General features: G+C 34.3%; 1 protein-coding gene across 1 annotated transcript in view; it reads left to right on the forward strand.

Annotated features, from left to right (window-relative positions):
* USH2A (usherin) overlaps nucleotides 1–26,634 on the forward strand; it is a gene marked incomplete at both ends in the record, with an annotated part of 493,855 nt that overhangs the window by 328,348 nt on the left and 138,873 nt on the right. The window contains 6 exons of the mRNA XM_081312822.1: nucleotides 6,699–7,033; nucleotides 10,672–10,794; nucleotides 12,451–12,614; nucleotides 16,895–17,104; nucleotides 18,176–18,378; nucleotides 21,912–22,024. Of these exons, the coding sequence (XP_081168948.1) occupies nucleotides 6,699–7,033; nucleotides 10,672–10,794; nucleotides 12,451–12,614; nucleotides 16,895–17,104; nucleotides 18,176–18,378; nucleotides 21,912–22,024 (1,148 nt within the window). The remainder of the gene's footprint in view (nucleotides 1–6,698; nucleotides 7,034–10,671; nucleotides 10,795–12,450; nucleotides 12,615–16,894; nucleotides 17,105–18,175; nucleotides 18,379–21,911; nucleotides 22,025–26,634) is intronic.

Here is a 26,634-nt window from a genome sequence, read left to right on the forward strand (position 1 = left end):
GAGTTCAGAGATAGTTTATAAAGATGCCAAGATTGATGTATTGAAGGCAGATGAAGGCTTACTTCTGACATCCAGACCCAGGTGTCATTTGTTCACCAGGGCAATGTGTTTTCATTCCATAATCATAGCTAACCCTGGCTACAAGGAATTGGGTTAATTTCATCTTTAGCAGCAATCTCACTACTTTTTCAAGAACTTTCCCTACTTCAGTTCATTAGCTATTAGGCAGTTTAAAAGTTATCATAAATTAAATAAATAAATAAACTCTAGAAAGGTTCCATCTTACACCTAGGAGCAATACAGAAAACAGCTCTCTTGCATGTGGCCCCAAAATCAGTCTTTTGATATTAAGAAGTATCTATAACAGTACTTTTCCTGGAAACACTGGTTCTTGGATTGGACAGTGTTGAGACAGGTGGTGCCACAGATTTTTCTACTTAAAAATTTAAGTTTTCTGTTTCTCCAGTTTTAGGCTGGTATTAAATTCAACAGAGAATGCCCATTAGATTTTATTAGTCTGGACATAATGACTCTTGCTAGAATTTGATTCATCATCCTATTGTAACTTTTCTTCATCAGGTCCCTTGTTGTACAGTAAGATCTCCTTAAATTCAACAGATTACTTTCCTGTTGTTTTAATTGTTATAATTTAATCCTAAATATGGTAAATTCAGTCTATCTCTCCATCCTTACCATTTTAATATATTTGATAGTATCTTAGATATTTGTGTTGTGTTCATATTTCACGTTTCTCATATGAAATATTTTAAATAGTACTGTGGGAATATTTAATTTTAACCAAGAAAATATATAGATGTTAAATATAGTTTTTTGTTTTCATCTTTGATAAATCAATACATTAAGAAAACAATTTTAGAGGACTGCATTGGAAAATTTCAATTATTCATATCTTTCATTTGGGAATGAACTCTAGAGGACAGGATAACTACTATTGTTTTGGCTTACATACAAACTTCATTCAGGGGAAATTAGTGTAACTAAACAAGAGGGATTTTTGTAGCTTAGAAGTCTCTTTTGTGTAAATATACACATGCTTCCACGGATTCAGTCTTGTACTAGTGCCAAAAAATATTGGTACAGTAGCTTGCTCACTGGAGCACAAAACAAAGGATGTTTCCGTAAGGATAGAGATTATCCACTAGAATCATGACACTGTTACTACTAAAATTGTTGTTGCTGTTTTAGGAGATTTAGTCCCTGTGTTTGTGGTAGTGTGTGTGAAAAAGTGTGTGTGTGTGTGTGTGCATGCACACACACAGAGAGTGCTCAGAAACCATTTGAGAATATGATCAGCAATATGAATCGCTGATTTTTTTTAAAATGTACTTTGACATCCTAGCGAGCAATAATAATTTTAAATGCGAAAACTGATCCAAATGCCTTGAAACATCCTCTTAGCTCTAAACGAGATTAACTAAATTTATGCTGCAATGGTAAATATTACGTTCAATCATTATGTCAGAATTGTTTGTAATACATATATAGAATACTTTACTTGGAGCTGGATGGAACTCTTAATATTTGGTTAGTGGTCTGTGGCATTTGTACTTGGAGTATGCACAGCTTTTCTTGGGATTGCATGGCAACCAGGTGATTAGAAAAATATGTGTTTAAATTAAGAAAACAGTAAAGAGGCAGCAACAAGATGCAACACATATCATTGTCCTGTCACCATCTCTGTTGTAGAGGAAAAATACTAGATGTTCAGAGTGGCAACAGCTTTATACAGTTATATCATGATTAATGAGTGAATAATTCAATATTCAGTTTAGTGTGAATTATAAATTGATACCAAGTCATGTTTAATGCAACACAAAATTCAGTTAATTGCACAGTTGAGGCTAGTACATGTTCAACTGCAGTTGAGATTTTAGATGCTGCTAATCTTCACAATGGAGTAAAGGAAGATTCCATCAGAGGAAAATAGTATAAGCTCAGAAATGAAGAAGCTCATTATTACATCAGAGAAAAAAATGATATAATTCAAGTCATGAATATGGTCATAGTATCACTAAAATAAGATGAGATGTTGGAAGGCCTGAATCTGCAGTAGACAATATTATAAAATATGCAGGGGAAATAAAAGAAAAAGGTAAAGTTGCACCAGATCTTTATGGTTGGCAAACATGTACGAGTATTGCAAAGATATAAATTGAGCATCTTTTAACTGTAAGGCTTGAGGACTGCACTCAGTATTTCATTAATGTACATATGAACATTTGTGGTTAAACATTTTCATTGCCTATATCAATCAAGGTAATAGCAATTACCACACTTCCATAGAAATCACTTTGAATAGTGCAAATTCAAATAATGCAACCATTTTGTGGGATTATCACCCTAATTGAGATATAGCTGGACTTATCACTCCAAATCAGTCTCCTACAGAAGGAAGGCCCACTCACTGAAGATTTAGGATCATAATCTACAATTCAGATAGATGTTTTTTGACTTCACAGTCTAGAGCACAGAGGCAGTTATATATATTTTATAGTGAGTATCATAGTGGTTGTTAATAGTTTCTCATTTGTCTTCTTCCATTTAAGCGTTTGTCACAACAGACCCTTGTACCAATGCGAACCTTATTTTGAGAAAATACCTCTCTGTGCAAAATAAACAGATTAGGCTGCTTTAGGACTTCGTCCTCTCTGAAAAGGTTCCATAGTTATAGAAGAAAGTTTCATGAGTGAAATTTTGTTCAACAGAATCTAAGGCCAAAATTAAACCATGTAAAAACATGTTGTTTTTTCCCCTATACATAATTTTCCCTCTTGAATGAGGGAGACATAGTGATTGATTTAGAAGGCAGTTTGTAGTGGTTTTACCTTGTTTATTAAAGCTCCCTAAAATACAAAGAGTGCTCCTCTTTCACAGTTAGCAGTATCAGTTTTGTTCTGATTCAAGGGATAAGACTCATATGCTCAAGGCTTTTGGCCAGCTATACTTGCTTATGACCTAACAGGTCAACAGAAATAAAGTCTACATAATGAAATGAAATGGAAAGGAAGAGACTGCATAGCTGGATATATACAGAGAAAAATAAGTTGAAAATAAAAGGAAAATATCCTCTTTTACCTGCTTATAAACTTGTTGATGCTATAAAGAATAAGGCCCTATGTATTCCTTAATATTTATGTTAGAATATGGCTTCAGTTTTGACAGAAGCTCTGTAGAAAAGCTACAGAGAAGACTTCGAATCATTTACAGAGCTCTAGTTTACAAAACTGCAAAAGCTTTATGACTTTCTAGTTCTGCTTAGAGGCTAAAATAAATGGGTCAGTTCTCTTATGCCACATGCTTGTCATGTTAATATCATCAATAAGAGGTTTATAGGAAAAAAGATAAATAAGCACTTGCTTGAGGGATAGGTCAATAAGTACTTAAAATAGTCTCATATTCTTGTAAGAATAGTTGGGAAGATTACTCTTTTATGAAAGTAAGGACATCAATTAATAGAAGTTTGTGATTGTCAAAGCAACCAGTCCCTAAACCTTGAGTACAAATCTTTACTTGAACTGGAACAGAACTTGATATAAAGAGCAATATAGTTTTGCTTTTTATATATCATAAAAGCAATATGAATTATCTGATGCTGTGTAGAATTAAAAAAAACTTAGCACAATTATATCTCTAGACGACAGGTTTCTTTGGTTGAGGCTGAACTTTGGGTGGTTTGAAAAATGCTGAAAGCTTTAGGCTAGGGGGTCTTCAAACTTGGCCCTTTTATGACTTGTGGACTTCAACTCCTAGAATTTCTCAGCCAGGCCAACTGAGGACCCCTTCTTTAGGCTATTGTGCTTTTGTAAATATCTCACCGACCTACAATGTGAAGGTAGAATAGAGAGGCTTGTTGCATTTGCCAGCTTCTTGTTCGATTTTTAGACTTTCCCATATATTAGCATGTCTTGTGATGCATTCGTAACATGTCCTGGGACTGCAGGATTATTCTGATATGAAATGATTTTTGAGAGACAGTTCACAAAGACAGAACTATTTTATACTGTTTATTGTTGAAAAGAACAACCAGCAATGTTCTTGACTCAAAAAAAGATTGGACAATTCTAATATACTCTTCATTAGAGTTATTATGTTTCTTGAATTGAAAGGTTTTGATTATGTTTATAAGAAAGTTTTATAAGTTTATTGTTGTTCAGTGGGGAAAATAGCTGTCCCTTTCTATTCTGTGCTAGAAAAACTAAAGTGCTTTGATATTTAAATAGTGGAATGAAAGCTTCTTTAATACAGGAGAATGTGTTCAGCATAGTGGGGACATCAAAATTGCAAGGGAGAGAGAAATTGAGACATCCCCTTGGTTAAGTAGAAATGCTTTTAGGACTGTCACCATCACAGACCAACAATGTTGAATTGTTGGTCTAATATCTGGTCTAATCATCCAGATGGATGATTCTATAAGTAACTCTGCAAATGTTTTGTTTTATTATGTTTGTGCAGTAAGGGCTAATCACATTTTCTTACCATTTCAGTACAGTCACAGTAGTTTTCTCCATGTTAATAATGAAATAGCTTTTGTGCCAATTCTATAACTAGTTCTTCTGGCTTGCAAGCACTTGTTCTTTGATAGAAATGAAACAGCTACTTAATCAGATCTTGGGCATCTGCCCTAGAAACGTGAAATGGCTGCAAGAAATTCAAGCAGCCTGATTAATTAAACTTTGCTTTAAATGACTCCTATGGGAATTGACTGAAACAGGTGGCTTAACAGAAAAAAGTGTTAGTGGCTTAATAGAAAAAGTGTTAAAGACTTTTCATACATCATAAAAATAACTTCCACGCTAAGTGTGAGAAAAATTGAAAAGTAGTGGATCATGCAGAGCTTTAGCCAATCATTATCATTCCTTCTAAAATAATAGGAACTGACATCAGAAAGATACAGCCAAAGTCCATGAGGATGAGATTAAAAAACTAACAAACAAACAAAAAGTTTTGTGGGTAATCACTCACTATCCCAAGAGACTGAAAACAATATTGTTGCACATAATTTACCAATCTAGGTATATCAAGAATAGTTTGAAATCATATCCAAGTTACAGCTAAATCTTTATGACTGAATGACTACTTTTTAGTGGAAAATGTCATTTCTAAAAAAAAACAAGAATAAAAATAAAAATAATACAATGCCTACAATACAATACATATATTTTTATCTGTATTATCCTATTATCATGATGCAATAAGTATAGTTAGGAGAAGAAACAAAACACTTTTTGAGTAGAGAGGAAAGATTAGAGCTTTCTGCAGCACTGTTAGGGAAGCAGAATGGATTGCTTTGTTGCACAACTACATGGCACAATGCCAGAAGCACCACCTTTTTCTTCACAACCATAGTTCAGTGTGAATGCTTAGAAAATGGCGACCACTTCCAAAATCACACCACATGGCCACATGAGAAAGCAAACTATTCTCCTTCCCTAAAGTGGACCATGCAGCACAGCAGAAAGCTTCAGAGATCCAGTAGGGTGTGGGGAGGAAGCCCAGGCCCAATGGGGATAGGTGGGAGGGGAAAGACCCAGGTGGACCTTGTGATGGTGGGAAAAAGCCTGGAAAGATATATATATACCAAATATCTGGACAAACCTGTTTGTTATCTTTTCCAACATAAAAAATACTCATAATTGAATGGCATGCTTTGCAGGTGAACAGCTTGCCACCTAGATCAATTAAAAATGACCCATTGCAAGTTGCAATGGTTACCAAATGGTTTCTGGGTGCAATTCAAGGTACTGTTTATCATTTAAAAAGCCTTTCATAGATTTCAGGGCCTGATTATTCATGGGATTGCCTTTCCTCAATTCTCTCTGTCTCTTCTATAAGATCTGATAGGCTGTCTACACTCTAAATCCTGTTGATTAAACTTTGCCATTGCATAGAATCTCATAGGCATATCATCTGGAACACCATTTCCCCCCAGGTCGTGGCCTTTGAAATATCATTTCCTCATTAGAAAATCCCCTTTAGAAAATCTTTTCAAACAGGCCAGAGATGGTTTGTGGTCCCACTTAATTGATGATGGGGGCTGGAATTTTCTTGTTTGTGTGTTTTTCCTTACATACAGATATTTGTGTATTTGTTGTAGGTTCTTCAGATCTTTTAAACTGTGTATGCTATCCTGAATCTTTTTAGTTTTATTTTTAATATTTAATGTTAATTAGTTTATCTTCATAAACCTAATAAAGTATTATGATTATTATGTTTTTTTTATAATTATTATGATTAAAGTACAGTCGTGACAAATCACATTAGGCTATGTGGAGTTCTTGATCCTCTTGGAGCTTGGTTGTTTGCATCATGACTATAACATCATTAGTGTCATGGATTTTAAACTGGCATATTATACAGCATATAAACAGGTGATAAACCCCATACTCTCATGCACTGATGTTACCTAATTGGACAATAAATGTGTGTAAGTAAACAATCAAGCTCAGAAAGCATTAAGAACTCCACAGTTCAACCCTGAGCTATTGGAACATCAGGTCATGGTTCATATACAATATGAGATCTTATGATAAGCATTTATGAATGTTGGATTCATAGTTGCTTGTATAAACTCTGAAAGTGAATTTGTCTTTTCAAATAGCATGATGTTGTTAGAACTATTTTTTAAAACCTTGTAGAATTCTTAATGTTTCATACTAAACCATTTCTTATTGTTTTAGGTTTCCTGGGAATCACCTTCCATTTTAAATGGAGAAATATTGAGCTATGAGATTCACATGCCAGATCCTCGAATCACTATAAGTAACAATTTGACAACTTCAATGAGCCACATAGTAACCAACCTGATCCCTTTCACAAATTACTCTGTCACCATAGAAGCTTGTGTTGGAGGTGAAAGTTACATTGGAGGGTGCACCAAGAGTCTACCTACATATATGGTTACACTTCCAACATTTCCCCAAAATATTAGTTCTGTGACTGTGACCCCAATTAATGAATCAGTAATTACTGTGTATTGGCAACCACCATCTAAACCCAATGGACATCACATAAGGTAATGCAAAGAACAATATAGCAGACTTTACCAAAACTTAATTTTGTATAAAAATGTTCTTTAATCAAAACAAATTAGACTACCTGGAACTGCCTGAAATTATTAGGACTCAACATAAACTCAGAATGGATTGGGACAATTCAAATTAGTTTTTGGTTCATTTGACAGGATATACTTTTCCCATATGTCCTTTCCCAAATTGAAATCAGTCACAAAATTCTCCTTCTACCATTCATTCCAGGGTCTCTTTCAAGTACCAAAAAGAACTTTAACTGTATTCTTGATTGACAGGTCTGCCCTCAAATGAGAATGACCCTTATAATCAGACAACCATCAGTTATGCCAGTCAAAATATCTGGGGAGAGGAGGGGACATAGAAATTGATAGGGCACTCTTAATTTAAGCATTTATTTCCTGTTTTCCATCTTCCATTCAAAGATAAGAAGTTTATGGCTTCTTATCTACCTGATTGGTTTAAGAACTTTATTTGCTTTTATGGAAATATGAGTGACTTAATCTCTTATATTTATCCCTGCCCTCAATCCCTGACTGCATTCAGAAAGGATGCAACCTTTCCTTTTGCAGAAAAACTCATCAACTGATTTGCCTGAAATTTGCCACAGATACTCCTTGCTAGAAGATCCATTTTCACTGCATATTCTACCTCCAAAAGTTATATTTAATAGCATTATATTTACCTAATTTTAATAAAACTTTGCACCCATTATTATTAAATTTAGCACATTTCATTTCTTAAAAGTGCCTACCTTTCTTACAGATTCTGGTGAAAATTGTAAAAATCCTATAGGCATTTAACACAAATTTTAAAGGTGTGTAACTCAACCCCTCCTTCCCCCCTTCCCTACTTTATGAAATTTAGGTCACTTTTTAAAACTTCCTTTTGAAATTCATACTGTCTTTATAAAAAAAATAGAGCTATATACTATTTTTCCATTATAAATAATGGGAAAATATACTCCGTTTTCATCCAATTTATGCTTCAGAGTAAAAAAAAAAATAGGATTTTTCAGATTGAATCAAAATGGCCTCTATTTCTGAAGCCAGGAACCATCCTTAATATGGGTTGGACAATTCTACTATCAATCTAAAATTATCCAGATGCAAGAGGGAGTTCTTAATTGGTTTTGCTTAATACATAACCAGCAAATTACTAAAGACTAATTATTAGGCATTCTTTCTGGGCTCTCCTATAAAATCAGATGATACTATAGATGGATTTACTGTACATTGGTGAGAAGATTAATATAATGTTAACTTGTACTGATAAATTTTCTCTTGATGATCCCTTAGTATGGCATAGAGATTAAGAAGTTGGATTATAAATAAAAAGATCTTGATTCATATTCTTTTTTAGTTATTGAAGCTCACTTTTAGCCAGGCATTCATTCCCAACCCTACATTCCTCCCAGACTACAAGGATAAAATAGGATAAAAGATAAAGGGATCTCATGTAAGGTACTTTGAGCACATGGAGGGAAGCCAGTTTGTAACACTGTCAAACAAATAATGAACTGGAATAACTATTTTGGCAGAAGGGGATGCCAGAAGAAATTAATAGAGCTCCCACTCTATAGAGACTGTTTCTTCATCAAATTCCTTATGCTTAACCTTACTTGGCCAAATAAAACTATTCTATTCTATTCTATTCTATTCTATTCTATTCTATTCTATTCTATTCTATTCTATTCTATTCTATTCTATTCTATTCTATTCTATTCTTTAAATGGGTATATTAGAAATGTGATGATTAATTGATAAATTGAAAATACTGAAGAGTTTTTATGCGAGAGAGACAGCAGGATATTTGACTGGTATTACATTTTTTATTTACTTTATCTGATTATCTGAGGAATTAAAGATTGCTTAGAAAAAGAAACAAATACTGTATAAAATATTTTACAATTTGAAAGTACGGTTTTCTTTTCTTCTGTTCATTCCAACCAAAGCACTTTAAACCCCAAATATATGTATATACCAGTTAATCTAAGGTGAATAATATGTACAGCTATAACAAAAGTATATTTTTGTGAATTTATATCCATGCCTCAGTATGCATAAAAATGTCAAAAGGGTAAGATGCAAATGAACTCAAGGAATTAAAAGTACAGTAATGTTGCAATTCTCAGATTGTGATGCTCCTCAGAATGTAACTCTTCTAAGGAATCTTCACTTGATAAATTTGGTGAAGTGTTCTGAAGGCTGTCATTAAAAATATATCTTAGGGCATTGTTTTAACTAAAATATATATTCAAAGTATCTAAAAGTTGTGGTTGTTCACATGGCAGCTACTCTGTGTTCAAAATGGGTCTTAAAATATCTTGGGAGCAAAGGTCATGATGATGTATTGTTCCTCCCAGGAACCTTAAATCCATTTTTTTAAAAAGTTGCCTAGGAGTGTCCATCTTTTCTCTAACCTAGGGATGCCCCTTTATCACTGGTGGACTTCAACTCCCAGAATTCCTGAGCCAGCATAGTTCCCCACCCCTGCTCTAAGCAGTGTCTCTTGTTCGTCCCAAAGTCATAAGTAGCCAAATGGCTTGACAGCTGGAATTTCTAGTCACTTGAAGCAAATTTCTTTTCTTTTCTTCCTTTCTTTTCTTTTTAAAAGGAGAGAAATTTCATGGGGGAAAAGTCTCTTGTCTCAAAAATACTTTTTCAAAAGTAAGGGTTTTTTAAACTCAAGTATAAAATATGGAAATGTTAAGGAGATTAACATTTGGTCTGCTGTTAGAGCAGACCTAATTATGAACTGATGCAAATCATTCAGTTTTGGATTAGACTGATCCTTCCATCTCAAAGCAGACTGAGTTCTAAAATTAATTAATTATGTTATTTGATTAAATCAGAAATCTACAGGAAATGCTACATTTTATTTTCCATTCCTAATAATTTTATGTTTTTCTGGGACCATTGAATGTGTTGAGACCTCATTGGTTTTCTTTCTTTTCATATAAATATACATAGACACACATCTGTAATTTTTTAGCTTTTCAGGTCTGTTAAAGCCACTTCCTTGTTCATAGGAAGTGTCATTTTGATGGCACAAATTTTCACTTCTGAACAATAGTCATTCAAAGAAAAATGGGATGCAGGGCAAAGAGAATTCTGAAACATTTACAAATAAAATTGAGGAAAAGCAGTTTTTTTTAAAGCAACTGTTATAAAGACTGATTATCATAATATCCTGACCTAGTTATCATTTCACAAATTTCAAGGTTAAATCTTTATTATTAAGCCAAATCAAATCAGTGTAGTTACACAGCAGATGCAGTTGATGCTAGGAAGAGAACTTGTTAAATTTTCATATAGTTTCTCTTTCTTTTTCTATATAAAGCAAGTCTGCCTGTTCAGACTCCTGTCAAATTATTCTAAAAAGGTATGGAAACATTTCATCAAACACTCAGATATTTTTTCCTTAATAAAAGAACTGCTAAAAAAACCCTCATCCATTCTGAAACTAATTACACAAGTTATGGAAAGTGTCAAATTCTAAAATATTAAAAAAAAACAGGATTACAGCTGTAAAAAGAAAATAACGTGTGACTTTTAAAAGCAACCTTTTTTTGTCATAACATTAGTTAAGATAATCCCACCATTCTGCTTGTCTTTTGTGTTAGATATGAGCTCCTGAGACGTAAAATCCAGCAGCCACTTGCATCAAATCCCCCTGAAGATTTAAATCTCTGGGACAATATTTACTCAGGAACTCAGTGGTTTTATGAAGATAAGGGTCTTAGCAGGTAAGATTACTAAAACTATAAAAACAAATGCTGGCATTTTGTATAGCCCATATTTAATAGTTCAAAGCGTTTCTTGCATCTCCGTGTTGCAAACATGTTAATTATGTAATGAAATATTTTCTGTCATCTCTTTTGGCATGAGCCCTTATTAACACATTTTTGTTTGGTTTGGTTACCCACGCTTCTCCTCTGTGCAATTTTGTTTTGCTTTTTCTAAAAAAAAATTCTGAGAAAAGTAAGATGTGAACTGCTGGAATATTGAGTGAGTGATTTTATTTGTTTCATTAAAGTACACAGCATCTAGCATCCTTCCAATTCTATTCTATTGCTACGGTAGCTTGTTAATGGGCTTGAAAAATATTTATGGAGAAGATTTGCAGTATAGATCTGTGATGTGTTGACCTAGGAAACCTTGGACTCTTTTAATTGAGGCATTTTTTTATGAGGACATTTTTGTTTAAGTAAAGTAAACGCTAGGGCTTTATTGTCCTTGTTTCTTTACTAACCTTCTTCCACTTGCCTATCTTTGTCCTATTCTAAGGTATCCCATTCTATAACAAATCATCAACCCCAGGCCATCTTTATATCCTTCTGGTCTGGTCCTATTATGCATAACCCAAAAATCCTCATTTAGTCAATAATCTGTAAAGTTTCTTTTGCTCCTCAGAGCCATAGTATTGGAGTCTTTATTTATGCTGGGCATGCTCAAATCTGTTGGCTGGGTTCATGTATTTTACTAAACAACTGCTTGTTTAATCATTGTTCATTGGATAAATCACATTTCCAATCCTTAAAAAAGGATTTACTCATTATAAAAACTGGTTTCACATATTACTAAGACAAAATCAAATTACTTTGTGGCAATGTGTAAAAACAGTAATTGTCCATTCTGTGTTCCTTGACTGAATTCTATAAATGTTGTTGAATCTAAGCTTTTGGTAAAAAGATTTTCCAACAAAACAAACACAGTGGCTTGGATAACTGTCTCTTCCTTTCCTGGCACCATATCTCTGACCTGTCCCTCACAGAGAAGTTCATAATAAGCTAGCTTTATTATGGTTTGTTGACAAAAGAAGAAATATTGTTCTGAACTTTTCTTGATCTTATGAATTTCTTGTAATTGCCTTGTCTGAATATTGTTCTATGTATTTCCTTGAAGGCATGGAATTTTTGAAAACCAGAGTTCAGGATACTTTTTGAAGTATCTGGAGTTGGGAATAAATTAATTTTATGAATCAGGATTTAACTTTGAAGTAAGTGGGAACTAGAGCCTTCAACTAGAGTTTTTTAAGAGGTTAAAAATACATTCTGGAAATAATGAGAGCTAGGTAGACTACAAGACAAAGAAAATAAAGATAAAAGAACAAAAGTTAAATTACATAATAAATTAAGCTTGCTTTTTTAAAAAAATGGGGTTGGAGTTACCATAATTATCTTAGGACATTATCAAATTTTGTTTTTGAATTGAAAAGAAACATTCAGCAGAGCTACTATTTGAGTCAAATATTCACCAATTTTTGAGTCAAACAGTAGCTCTACTGAATGTTTCTTCTAATCTAACTTTTGCTTAGAATCTGAAGTACATTCAATACTGTACTTAAACTGATTACTTCTAATGGTTTTTCCTTTTTTAATGATATAAATCATATCCTTTAGGAATACAACATATACCTATAAGCTGATAGTACATAATGAAGTAGGTTATACGTCCAGTGAAGAAGTGGTTGTTACAACATTAGCAGGATTTTCAGAGAAAGGCACTAATCTTGCTGCAAAGCCTCTTAACCATACAACTATAGAAGTGAAATGGACCACTCCAAGTAAGTGTTCTTCTTAATTATATCCATCATCTAACATTAAATAATTGGCTTTCAGTTAGATACAAAGGATGTTGTTTCTCTTTGCTTAATGGCTGACCCCTCAATGTCTGATTTTTTAAAAAAAAGCTTTGCAAACTAGCATGATGTGGAAATTCTATTAGAGGCACTGCATCGATAAAGCCAAGCTATGAAACCAGAAAGAACCCCAATTTATGAATATTGCTGCATGGAAAAGCATGATCCCATGCAGAACCAAAGATGAAATATATCCATCATCAGAGGGCTTCTGACTTCAAAGCTATTTAATTTTGCTAGTATTGACCCTGAATCAGGGGTACCTAAACCTTTTGCCATCACACCTCACTTTAGTGTAACCTTCCCTAAAAATCCAAACATCAAAATGAACACAAATCTACAAAGAAAAATTTGGAAAGGAGGATTTATTGTAACAATGTATCTAAAAGGTTCTGCACATCTGCCCTGGATTCCATCTGCACCTCCCCCAAAATTTTCTGTACTCTGTCTGCACTTTACAGTTTGGGAAGCCCTGCCCTAGATCTATTCATCCTCATCCAGACCCTAACAGTTTTGTAGCAGTGGTACAGAATTTTGACTACATATCTTGTCTGACCTGGGGTTGAAATATATCAATAATGATCACACCTAACTTTATGTCAGCAGGAAACCTCATCCAAGTATCACCCTTTCTTTCTCCCAGTCTTGCTGCCGGTCATCTACAAGAGTGATCAATATAAACTCAGTTTCATAGCCAAGTCTACACTCAGACGCAAAAATGTCCAAATAATTTATTTTCTCTAGGGCAATCTGTAGCTACATTGGCTGGCCTTTTGAGGCTGCAGCTGTTGTTCTGAATTATCCACATATCTGCCATGTTGTCCTGCCTTCGTTGCCATTTTGTTTTGCAAGTTCCTGGCTTCTTATCAGGAACTGGGTTTCTTAATAGCATCTGGGTTTCAAAGAGGCCAGCATTGGGTTTGTGCCACTTGATAATACCATGGACTTTATACCAAGACTTCTGGGCTGTTGTAAATTTGTCAGTGCCAGGACAGCAGTCAGTTTTCTTAAACTTGGGATACAATCAGGAGTTTGGGTGATATCCTTTGTGGTGGCCTGTCACCGAGTACATCTCTTGTTACAACTAGGTGCTCTTCCACCTAATTCATCAGCTCTTTCTGATATTTGGTCTTTTTTCATACCTTCTTTCTGATTATATGAACTTTTCCCAAAAGAGTTAAGGACAGGTTCATTAAAGGGATAAGGGGGAGTAAGGGAGCATAGTAGTTGCCACTCATTCTTCCTTCCACAGCTAGTATTAGGAACTTTCACAGCAATTGATTTCTCTTATCATTGTTCCTTTTGTTGTGATCATAATATATTGAAGAGGGGAAACCATATATTAGAGAAAACTTCACTCTTCCTTGGGGAAATTGAACCATGTGTACAATATGTGGTACAATCTACAGTATTAAGATTATAAGAAGAATTTATTTTAGCAAATGGGAAGCTCACAAAAAGAACAATAGCAATGTCTACCCACCAGCAAAAAAATATTTACTGTCTTCAATCCTGGGATAATCTGTAGCCATGCTTACATTTTGCCATTGATTCTCAGTCTCAAGAATTGATCAAATCTTCATTTAAAGAAATTCAAGTTTCTGGTCAAGAGTGTACCTGGTGGTAGCAACTTCCACCAATTAAGTGTGTGATGTCCTAAGGATTACATTTTGTCTGTCTTGAATTTCTTTTTTTTCCAGGTTATTCAGTTATTTTGAGAAAGGGAGATACATTTTCCAAACATGGTAGCCTCTTTCCCAAAGAGCATTCTGTTTTTTTTTAATCTCCATTTTTTTCTTATTCTACAACATTCTTTCTGAGGTGATTAATTAAGAAGATTTTGGTTGATCAACATTTGCTTGTGATTCTGGATGTGTTTCACAATGTGAAACCACACAAAAAGTTCTGAGCAGACAGTACATCAATTCAAACCTCTTTGAGGTTGTCATATTATTTTCAAATGCCAGCATTTCTGTACAGTCTGATCATCCTTTCTAGAAGAGTTATGGATTTTCTGTATATGCAAATGTACACATTTGTGCTATGTCATCTTGAGAGGAACATATCCATTTAATCCAGATTACCTGTCCATCAAAGCAGTAGGTTAATTATTCAACATGTACATGCAAATCTGTCTGTAAGCACTTACTAGTGACTCTCAGCAAATAGAGGCCCCACTAAAATTTATATTTATAATTGGATGCCTGAAGTAAGCATGCTTATAAAAACTGACAAACCTAATAGATCTGAAGCAGGCTGCTGAAGTTTCATTACTTTAGTAATTCAAACCTCTGACTATCTAGATAAAGGTAATGCAATCTGGCTTCATTTTCATTCTTACTGCACAAATTTCCCAGATACCTGTTTATGACTGCAAAGGTTAAACATCAAGTGAGGGTCATTAGAGCAAACCTTTATTTATTCTTTCATTGCTTGATATGCCTTATTCCAAACAAATAAGCAATCTCCCTGCCTCGAAATGTTTTTATTTTGTCACAGTTCTGGAACAAATTTTCCCTACCCCTCCTCCAATCCCAGTAATCAGTTGAAAACAACCTTCTTCATGTCTTTGTTGCTGGTAGGTTCAGGGGCGAAATATAGTACAGGTATTTGGACAACAAAGGGTCTGCTAAAATTAAGCCACAGAAATAAAAGAAAATGGAAACAGAAGCTTTATTCTGATGACCTATCTGGAAATATCAATTCATGGATTGTTGAGTTTGAGATTGTGACTTTTTAAAGCATTCATTTGAAGTTCTAAACAGGCTGTCTATGATTAACTGATATGTGTTGTGTTAAAAGCAGCAGTTCTGCAATCTCCCCATTGAGACCTCTTAAAACATGCTTCTGAGCTTAGAAATTTAAGATGTTTATTTCTCCTATTCACGTGCAGATATCTTCACATAAAGGAGATAAAGATCCTCTCAAATCAGGCTTGATTCACGGTAACTGAATCAGCCTTGCTGTACTGAATACTGAAGTAGTTTCTTTCTGCCAGAACATTTTCCAGCTTCTCAGTCTAGCCCATCAAATTGGAATTCCCTAATTGTTCCTTACGAGTACCATCCAGAATGTTTTCCAACAGCTCAGCTTAGCTGACACCCCTAGAATTCCTAGTGATTTTCTTACCTAAAGCCCAGCACTGCTTAGCTTCCAAGCCCAACTCAGGGTCTTTGCCCTGATATCATTAGATCAATAAATCATATTCATTTTCCCAGAACAATGCACCCAAAGAGATGATGCATACATGATCCTAGCCCTTGATTCTTGAATCTGGTTTTCAAGACAGGCTCTAATAATCATCTGGCAATCAACATTCAGCATGAAATAGATTTTTTTTTATTTTCCATCTTCCCAGTGTGTTTAATATTAACTACCATTATATGTGTATCTAGTGGTACTTGAATTCCAAAGCACTGAAATGTGGACATGGTGAAGGATGTGCCAAAAAATCTTATTTTTTCCTTCATAAAATGGCCCTGGAAGCAAAGCTTCCTGATCATATAGCATAATTTTCAAGAACATTCTTCTAAACTCAAGAAGAATACTTTGGGGGCACTGCCTTTATTGTTCAAAATATCTTTGTATATAGTATTGTAAGGAGGGGAAAAAACATCCTCATACTCTTATCTCTGGAATAGATTTTGTACCAGTCTATTTAAATTGATGCCCTTAAAATATGCTGTTGGATAAATGATTGAAAATACCTTGGACTACAAGAAGAATAAATCATTCAATATTACATGAAGGAAATCAAAAAATACTCATTGGTAGTACTAATGATGAAGCTAAACTTGAAATATTTTAGACACATAACACAAAGGGAAGACTCATTGGAGAAGACTCAGGAAAATCAAAGACAATATTGGAGAAATGAGGCTGATAGAAGAAAAGGTGGTGAGATTCCAGATAATGCAATCACAAGCTTACAAGAGCTCAAAGAATTTATCAACAGACAATCCGGGTGAAATGAGATCCATCAGGAACAGTCAGAAAATACTGAACAATAAGATTTACCTACAAAGCAATTTCTCCTATAAAATGTTTATATCATCAGTACAGAATTTATCACTTAATGAGTATCTTTACATATATAACTTTGCAGTTCTAACATACTTGGAGTCATACTTGTGTCAAGAGCTGTGTAATTATTATTTTTCCATTCATTTCTACAGCCAGATTTTTTGTTTTTGTATATTAAACAGCCTTACAAGATGTACAAGAAAGTATTGAATATTATTTCCTTTCCTGGAATGACACTGTCCACATAAATTCCAAAAAGATCCCTGCAACTGAAAATAGTGCTGTTATTTGTGAACTATATCCAAATACACAGTATCAGATTTTGCTTCAAGTTTTCAGTGGACCTCACAGCATCACAAGTGAACCTGTGGAAGTGACTACACCAGATGTAGGTAGGTTGACTCTTGGTTTCAGCTTAAAACCTGAAAATTAATTAACTGTTTTTATGAGGGTTGAAATCTGTCACTGTTCCATTATGAAAATAAGATTTAAAAAAAAATGCTATGAAGCCGGCTGTGTGTGACATGATAGTCAACTGTTTGACAAGAAATGAAAGGTATAAATTCAGCCACTCTGAGAGTTTCCCGGACATATTTCCAAACCAGTTGGCAAGCTGGAGGAGGGAAGGGAAAGGAGGAGGAAAAAAGCAACTTGTGAATCTCAAATGTTTTTGGAATGGCCTTTCTAATCTTTTTGGCTTTGTAAAATCTCATTATAAACATTATAATATCATTACCCCAGAAGCAAGTGTTCCAGGTCATTAGCAAAGTACTTTAAGTCAGGATTGCATTTTCTTGGCAAAGCTGAAGTTCATCGCCTTTTTTATTTATAAACTAGAACCCACTGGAAGCACAATTTTTCAACTGGTAAAGATGGATTTACCCAGATAAAAATAGTTCCTTTGCATAGCTATTTATGACATGCTTAAATAATCTGTGTAATTTAATGCTAAGAAAGATGGGAGTTGTTTTGGGAAAAAAAAGGTAATGCTTCATCATTATCTGTGGTAATCATCAAAAGCATTTACATAATAATTTAATACACATTGCTTCACATTGCTCAAGTTATGATGCTAATAAAAGCTATGGAGAGATATCACCCTTAAAAGCTAACTTGCCGTGGGATAGGGGGAGGGGGTTGAAACATGAGACTATACTGAATAATGAAGTTGCAACAGTTAAATAGTCACATTCCTCTAGTCAAATTTACAGTAAAGTTTAAGGCAAGGTTGGAGATATGAAGGTTTTTACCATCCCCTTTTCCCACAGTGTCTGAGCTTATAACAAGTCCATTTAGAGAACAAGTACATGGTACAAACGTTTTAACAAACCAGCAGAGAAGTAGCAGAGGCTTTCCTAAATCTAAATTCTAAGCTGTATTTGTTTAAACAAGTGCTTTTACAATGGCAAATGGAGTTGATTCCTTTTCCTCCTTTATTTGTTTGTTTGTTTGTTTGTTTCTAGAACAAGAGGGCCTGTTCCCTCCAGAGATCGTTGTCATCAATAGTACAGCTGTACATGTCATTTGGGCATTGCCTTCAAATTCAAATGGTGTTGTCAGAGAATATTCTATTTATGTGAATAATAACCGATATGAGACCACAATAAAGGTGCCTGGATCTTTCATTTTGGGAAATTTGTCTCCATTCACTCTTTATGACATACAGGTTGGAATATTTCTTTTTTTCTTGTTTCGTGTATAGTTCAATGTCAGTGTATCTATAGATGTACAGATATTAACACAATCCATATATCATTTTGCATACAGTCATGTAGATGGCATATGTTTGTATCTGTGATATATGAAACTTTGATAATTCATGGAATAATTAGTAATGTGTAAAACATACAAATATAGTCAATTAATATTGCTAATACTTCATATATACTATGTGTATCACACATCTGTAAGTGCATATGTGTTACCATACTAATAATTGAGTTTTTGCAAATTATTAAAATTTCCAAAGATTTTACTCTTTAGTTTGCAGCTTACTAAAGGGAGATACCAAAAGATCTCTTTTGAACAGAGACAGTGTTCCCATGTTATAGGAATAATTGAAAAAATGGAACTTATTATTCCATATTGCCCCCTCCATGCATGTTCTTGTCAAGAATTATTATCTCCATTCTTTATTAAATATCCTGGTCATTCTGACTTGTTTTATCTTCAGTTGTTATGATCAGATCAATCTGATTTTATTTCCTTGATGACAGTCAAGTACTGTTCTATAGTTTGTACAATACACCATAATATTTCTTACAATCCTTTTTAGCTATTTTGGAAAAAATGTATTTTTCCTTCTTTATACTAATTAATTGTGTTTTTTGTGTTTTATCTACTAATCTAAGACCCAGTAAAGATTGAGTAAGCGAGTGAACAAGTGAGTGAGTGAGTAATTATAATTGAGATGAGGTATCTTTTAACAATTTTCCTTTGGATGACACACTTTTAACAATCTCCTATGTTCAGAAAATAAATTGAAAATGCTACTAAAATTAAAACAAAATAGTTTAATGTGAAAAAATAGACCAGTACTATAAATACCTGCAAATACATTAATACCTTAAACTATATGAATGTTGGACAAATTTGTTTTATTTGTATTGCATTGAAAATTTGGTTAATTTCTATGTCCTGAATCAGAAAGGAAAATGCAATCATACATCAATATTCTACTTTTCTAAATTATAAGAAAAAATGAAGCAATGAAAAATTAATAGATATAGGTGCTGTCTGGGGTAAATATGCACAAAGGTCTATTGATAAAGCTACCTAATGCATTTATTACTAATAGTGAGTAAAATATAAACATTAGAAGGACTGTGTAAACACATATACATAGACGGGTACATGGACATATACACAGCCTCTCTTTTAAAATTATCAGGGTTAAATTTCCTTTCCTCCTGTGCTGCTGAACTTATATATATTACAGAGATTCAGCTCCTACTGATTAAAACAAAATAGCAATTGTTTTAGAAACATCAGGCATGCATAAAACATGAACTCCCGAAATAATGATATTGCATTGGTAGCCTTTTATCATGTTTCCCTACCTCCCCTTCTTCTCTGGAATAGGATGATCTATTCATAGGATAGGAATAGAAATCCCAGTCTTTTAAAAATACAATTAATATTTAAACTCTTTGGGGTTTTTTCTCATTTTCCTTTTTCTTTAGGCTTCCTCAGAAGTTTTCAGGTTTTATGAATATTTGTGAAGAAAAGGCATACAAATACATTTCTATAATGGGTTTGATTTCATTTGTTCAAAATACTGCTTTAATTGCAACTTCCCTATTTTTTTTGTCTCTCTCAGATACTAGCTTTCTTTGAATGATGTATGGGACCCCGTAATAGTAATCATGTATACTTTGTCCTACAATTTGCATCCATTTGCAATGTGCAATAAATAAACGTCACACTATAACAGATTTCCACATTCCAGCCCCTTTTAGTTACACCCCCCACTCCCAATGAATATACATAAAACTTTCCAGTTTCCATATGGATACATACTTGTCTTTCTTCAACCGTAGTATAAATTCAAGAACTTTTCATAGTTTTCAGACTTCAGGATTTATTGATGCCTTACATATTAATCAGCTAGCTTTTTTTTAACTTCTCATATTTCAGGATTAGTACCAATGTCAGTAGCACTGAAATATCAGATAAAATTCAAAGATTTAATTGTCCATTTACTTTCCCTCCCTTGTTTTTATTTTATTTTTCATTTTTTGGCCTTTCATATTATATTTCCTATCAAATCTTCAGCTTCCTAAAGTTATAATTAAATGGCTGTCTGTCTTGCTTTTTGATGTCATGTATAGACATCTGTCAATTTGTACCCAGGCATATTGAATGACCTTTTTTGCTATTGTTGATGCAAAGGTGACATTATTAGTCTTTCTTTGGATCTATTTAAAGCACTAAAAATTCAGGAAGTCATATTTTGACTTTCATCTTTAGAGTTCATCAAACATTAATACATTGCTACAAAAGTTCATTAATTCTATTTTTGGACAGGAAAAGAAAGAAAGCCGATAGACTTACAAAGGTGAAATGGCAACATTCTGAGTGTCCCTAACCCAAACTTATTAATTTAAGTCTACTATTACTATTTTTGTAACCCACATTAAAAAACTTATCATATCCTTATCTTTTGCATCATGTTTGCAAAAATCAACTCTGAGAGGAGGATAAATTCCCTCATTGAAAAGAATGGAAATCCCCCATGTATGTGAGGAGAGGAGGAACACTTGGATCATGCTCAATATAGTTAGGATAGGTTGTAACAATTTAAAGGATTTCTGGACAGTCCTATGTTCTGGTCTATCATTCTGTAATGAATACTAGCTTCATCATGAGATAACTTGACTAAAGAAATCCTGTACTTTTTCAATGAAGTCAAAATACAAATAAATTTAAATGGTATGGATTACTTTGTCTACATACTATATTGCACTCAAATTGTTTCCCTAATACAGTATATCTCAGTGGTCTGGCTGGCATCAGATGCCATGGGTTATCAGTGTCAAACTTCTGAAGAGGGAATACTATCTGAATAAGATAATTATCTAAATTTGCATATTGTGATTTTCTTCATGCCTTGTGTTGAGCTTCATGCTAGTGGAATAAGTATTTAAACCTGCCAATTTATAAAGCAGTAAAGAGCTCTGCTCCTGGTTAGCTGGTACATGGTTTTATATAGGCCTGTTCCATTTTGCTACTAGGGAGATGCCTGACTGATTAAACTACAACTCACTGCCACTTTCTGAGGTGTAATGCATAGGTAGGTATTCTTTAAAATGGTTTGTTTTTGTAGAAAAACATTCATCAGCACAGTGCTTTTGTTGGAAATAAATGCATTTATTCTGCGATGTTCCTATAATTAATTCCAAAGGCTAACCATTGCTGATTTCTTTTTTTAATTTACAGGTTTTATCCATTTTTCCTGATTTCATTGGTTTGGGTCAATTTTGTTACTTTTAATATATATATTAATGCTGTTACAGGAAAAGATATTGTAAAAATGCTTTGAATATAAATAACAATGACTTTTTATTCTTTTTGTTTCTTTTGCGCTCCCCATTTAAAATGATTGCCCTTCTTACCATTATATTAAATTCAGCTTTTCTACTAATTTGACTTCAAATTTTGAATGAGGAAAAGTACCCATTTTGATACTTGTTGTTCTAGGTTGAATCCTGTAGGCGGAATGCTTGTGTGAGAAGTAATGGAACCCAAATTAGAACTGCAGAAGGTGTGCCTAAAGACTTATCACCACCATTGATCTCTGTCCTTGGTTCAAGGTATTAAAATGTACTTGCCTTGGTTTCTACCTTAAGTAATAAGAATCAGTGGTGCTAAAAATAATTATATTGGCATAAATTGTGCTATAAGATAAATGCTTGTTTCCATACGAATCTAAAAAGGAAGAAGGTTACAACGTGTGTGTTTGTCTGTCTGCCTATCTATTTGACATCTTGTCTTTCATACTAGACTTAGTTTTGATCCAATGTATGGCAGTTGTTTTCTGGTTCTTCATTTCCCCCTGCAAAGAAACTCAGTCTGAAGCTATTTCATACTACATACCTGCTCTCCCATTATTCTGTGTCTCTATTTTACACAAAAGCAATTTCAAATCTCACATAGTGTTCAGCTTGGCAAGAAGACCATGATTTTATCAACCTCGAGATACTGGAAGAAAAGTTGAAGCCATACGGGCATTACTGGTGAATATAGGAAGGATTTCCAAAGACATCTTTATAGTGAAGGACTGAGAAATATGTGAATCAGTCCTGTGTCAAATTCTTATTGATTTAATTCTATCACGAAGCAGCTTCTCTGACATTGTTGCAAATATTGAGAGGGGCTCATCAGTTGATGTATCCAGATCTCCATTATTTACTTTTTCAAATGGGAAACTGATCAGACTTAGACATTAAAGGAAGTCATGTCAGCCTTTCGTATGTCTTTCTCCTCTCTATTACATTCCACTCCTCCTATTAAATCAGTAGGACGAGGAAGGATCCCAGATTCCTTTTTCTGCCTGCTTTGCTCCACTTTAGTTTTTGCTTTAGACTGGGCTCTTGTGGTTACACCCACTTTATTAGCCTGATTAGAATACTGATCCATGATATTAAAAAGGCATTAGGTGAAAAAGAAATGGCTGTTTATCTATATGCACATACTCTAGTAGATATAGTTATATGTATTTTTTTTCTTCCATTATTATTATGGGAATTTCTTTTTCATAGTGACAAATGTAATCATTCTTTTCCTAAAAGGCCCTATGAGTGCCAAACTTTCTAATAAAGATTATACAGCAATTCTAAGGATATATCAAAATTATGGCAACAATAGTAGGTCTCCTGCGTGATATTATTATTAATAAAATGTTATTACACTACTGGCAGAAGTTGGCATTTGGTTTACTTCTTCAAGAAAGAGTAATGCATTTTTAAAATAACTGAACATTCTTTGGAAATATGCCTATAAGGATATATTTACTTCTAAAGTCTTCTAAGGAAGCTTTGGTTGGTCTTTGTTTTACTTCAGTTTTTGCAATTATAATAAGCACACACAAACACATACACATGTACTTATGCATGTCTTTGAGATGATATGCTAGCTAAGATATCAAAACACGCAAATGTAAAACAATTAGAAATCCTTTCCTGTTTGATCATCTGTTCAGTCGAATGGGACTCTTTTTCATTGCCTCCCCTTACATGTCATATTAGCGTCAGCTGTTCTCATGTCCTAAGAGAATACTAACTACTGATCGATTGCCTGGACATATCTGACTGTGCCCTACATATGCCCCAGGTAGTTCATTTATTTGCCACGGTTGATTTGCTAGAGTGGAATTTAATCAATAGTTAATTCATTAATTCTGGTCTTCAAGAATGTAAAGCCTTATGCTGTAAAAAAGTAGCTAGCTGGCTGGCTGGTTTTAACTGTGATTGAAATGTGACAATCACTGCGGTTGACAGCTTCAGCAAGTACGGGCATGCATATGAATTTTCCACTTCGTCCTCTGTTAAGGAAACCAATCCAAGAAGAAAATAGCAGATTGAATAAATAGGAAGATACTGTAATCAGTATCTGCCAATGAAGAGGTGATTTGGTTTTTAACAGACACCTATAAACAGTGTGATGCATATTCTGCAAATTTTTGTAGAAGTTCTTCAACAAATTGACCTTGCTTTTTAGAAATTTCTTAACAGATCAAACCTATATTTGGGGTCAGAAAAAGCTTTGGAACTACTATAGAACCATACAAACATAATTGTACTCACTAAGCCTTATGGCTTATGTAGTCAGACTGCATATCAGATCTGTTACAACAGAAAGTTTAGTTTTCCCTACTAGGCTAGCAATTATCTGGTGTCAAAATGTTTTGGTGGTCACAGCCATTATCAGTTGGTGTTTGTTAAAATACACTCACTGGCTGAGAGATAGGAATCTAGTTTAGACACTCAGTTATATCAGAAATTATATCTGGAGCTTCTTCATGCCTCTTTCTATGAAATGGCAAATGGTAAAGAAAACGTCAATTTGCCAAAGGGGAAGATGTTACTTGTATATTTTTTTTAGGCCAATAGGGGTGGCTAATTCTAAGACCCAATTTGGTGTGGTGGTTAAGGCACAGTCTAGAAACCAGGAGGTCAGTCTCCTGGTCATTCTCTCTCTCTCTCTCTCTCTCTCTCTCTCTCTCTCTCTCTCTCTCTCTCTCTCTCTCTCTCTCTCTCTCTCTCTCTCCCCTAATGTCAAAAACTTCTGATATCTTGCTAAGGAAATTGCAGGGACCTTTTGAGGCAATCCCTAGGAGTCAACACCGACTTGAAGGCACCAAAAAAGAGAAAAGAAAAACCAACCCAACCTTGAAATTAATCTATTTTGGTGTCATAGCATTTAAAGGAATGAAAACAAATTCCTCCCCTCCTCCCATTTATCTGGGAATCTAAGAGGTCCTTTTACATTTGCTAAGAAAACAACAGTAGAAGACCTTGAAAACAAGGTGAGAGAATTAAAGTGTGTGCACAAAGTGTCATGTAATAGTCTTTGATTGTCTACCTAAAGACATGGTACTGGGGAGGAAAAGAAGGGAGATAGGCAGTCCTGCCCACTTCTTGTCATCTTCCTCATATAGAGAATTTACAGGGCTTAGAAGCTACCTTAAGAAAACTACAAGTCCTAAGTATAATTGCCTAGAAGGAAGAACAACTGAATTCAAGAAGACTTAACACACAGGAACCATGCATATGTTTCCTTTGACTGCAATCCAGCACAGACCATCTATTTGTTAGTTTCCTTATTGCAGTGAAACCAGAAATCAGGGCCTCAAAATCTCTTCCACATTTTCACCCTGACTTATGCACAGTAATCTGAACACAACCAATCCTTTACCAGCATAACAGGAGCTTCCTCATACCTCCCTCAATAGAAAGTCAATTCACTGTGACTTCCTGCAGACCACACATTTATAGATTTATGCTTGTTGAGCTCAGATTTCCATAATGTCATTCTGAGTGGGAAAGAGAGAGTAGTCTGTGGGTTTATAGGCAAAAGTGAAAATAATTTATTTTATAATGGGTACCACAAGTAATTAACTTTAACCAGATATTAATTCAATTAATGGTATGTTTTTTTCTTGGCCCTGTCCTTTTTTGAGTTTGGCCTCTGCAAATAAGAATATATATTTATCTATGTATACATGGACACAAATGAATATGCTGATATGTCACATGCATGGTGTCATGGTTCTGACAGATGAAACCCTTCAAAAGAACTTCAAGGCATTGTTTTCCTTAAAGAATTTTTTATTCAGGAAACAAAGTACACTACATAGTTGAACCCAAAAACTAAATTCTCCTCCCCTATATACAGAGTAACAAAGTACAATTCCCACCCCCAATAAACAGTCATAAATCACATTTCCCACTTAGCTTGAAGCTTGGGCTTTCTCCCCAGCTCTCCAGCCCGCCAAAACATTATCAGCTATGGACCCAGTTTGTCCTTTGATTCTCACGGCAGAGTTATTATTATTATGACTAACTGAACTCTCATTCCAGTCCCCCTTCCCAGCACCAACTGATTCTACAAGCATAGAGAAAATGGCTGCATTTTCATCTGTTGTCAAAGCAAGAACATCCGATGTTAGCAGCATTGACAAATGGAGGAGGGGGGGGGAGAGAAAAGGTTTCCAGGATTGATTTTAGTGGGACTGTATGTCTCATTGTCAAGGTAAGGAAGCTGGGCGACACACTGAATTTTTATTTCAGTTTAATATAGTTCTATCTAATCTTTTTTGGGTAGATCATCTTAAATCCAGGGTTTTCTGAGTAAATGCATCATTCAGAAAATCAGACAAATACTTTCAACATTCATCTGCTATTAAGTGATTTACTATTTTCTTAAGTGAACAAAAAAGGAGAGGAAAGTAGATTTTTTTGTAAATCCAAGTGTCAAAACACATCTGTGTTATCTATATAACATGCAACTGAGATGTACATATACATTGAAACTATTTACTCAAACTAATTTCATTTAAAACAAGCATATAAAGTTCTGTATACAGTTCTGAACTGTATACACACACACACACACACACACACACAGAGAGAGAGAGAGAGAGAGAGAGAGAGCCTATTGTTTAATTTCATATTTGCTGTGTGCCCATTTAATCAACAGATGCCATTTCCTTCTTTAATTTCATGGATTAAATATTCTGGATTTTGGTGTCAATAAGATGTTTCTCAATCACTGAATACCAGAAATAGGATAGAGAATTGCCATGATTATTATGTTTCCCCCAAAGTAAGGCCTATCCTAAAAATAAGCCCTAGCTTGATTTTTGGGGGCTGGGCCTAATGTAAACCCTACCCTAACCTAAAATCAAGCTAGGATAAGGATG

This window comes from Vipera berus, assembly GCF_964194415.1.
Source record: "Vipera berus genome assembly, chromosome: 1".
Lineage (NCBI taxonomy): Eukaryota > Metazoa > Chordata > Lepidosauria > Squamata > Viperidae > Vipera > Vipera berus.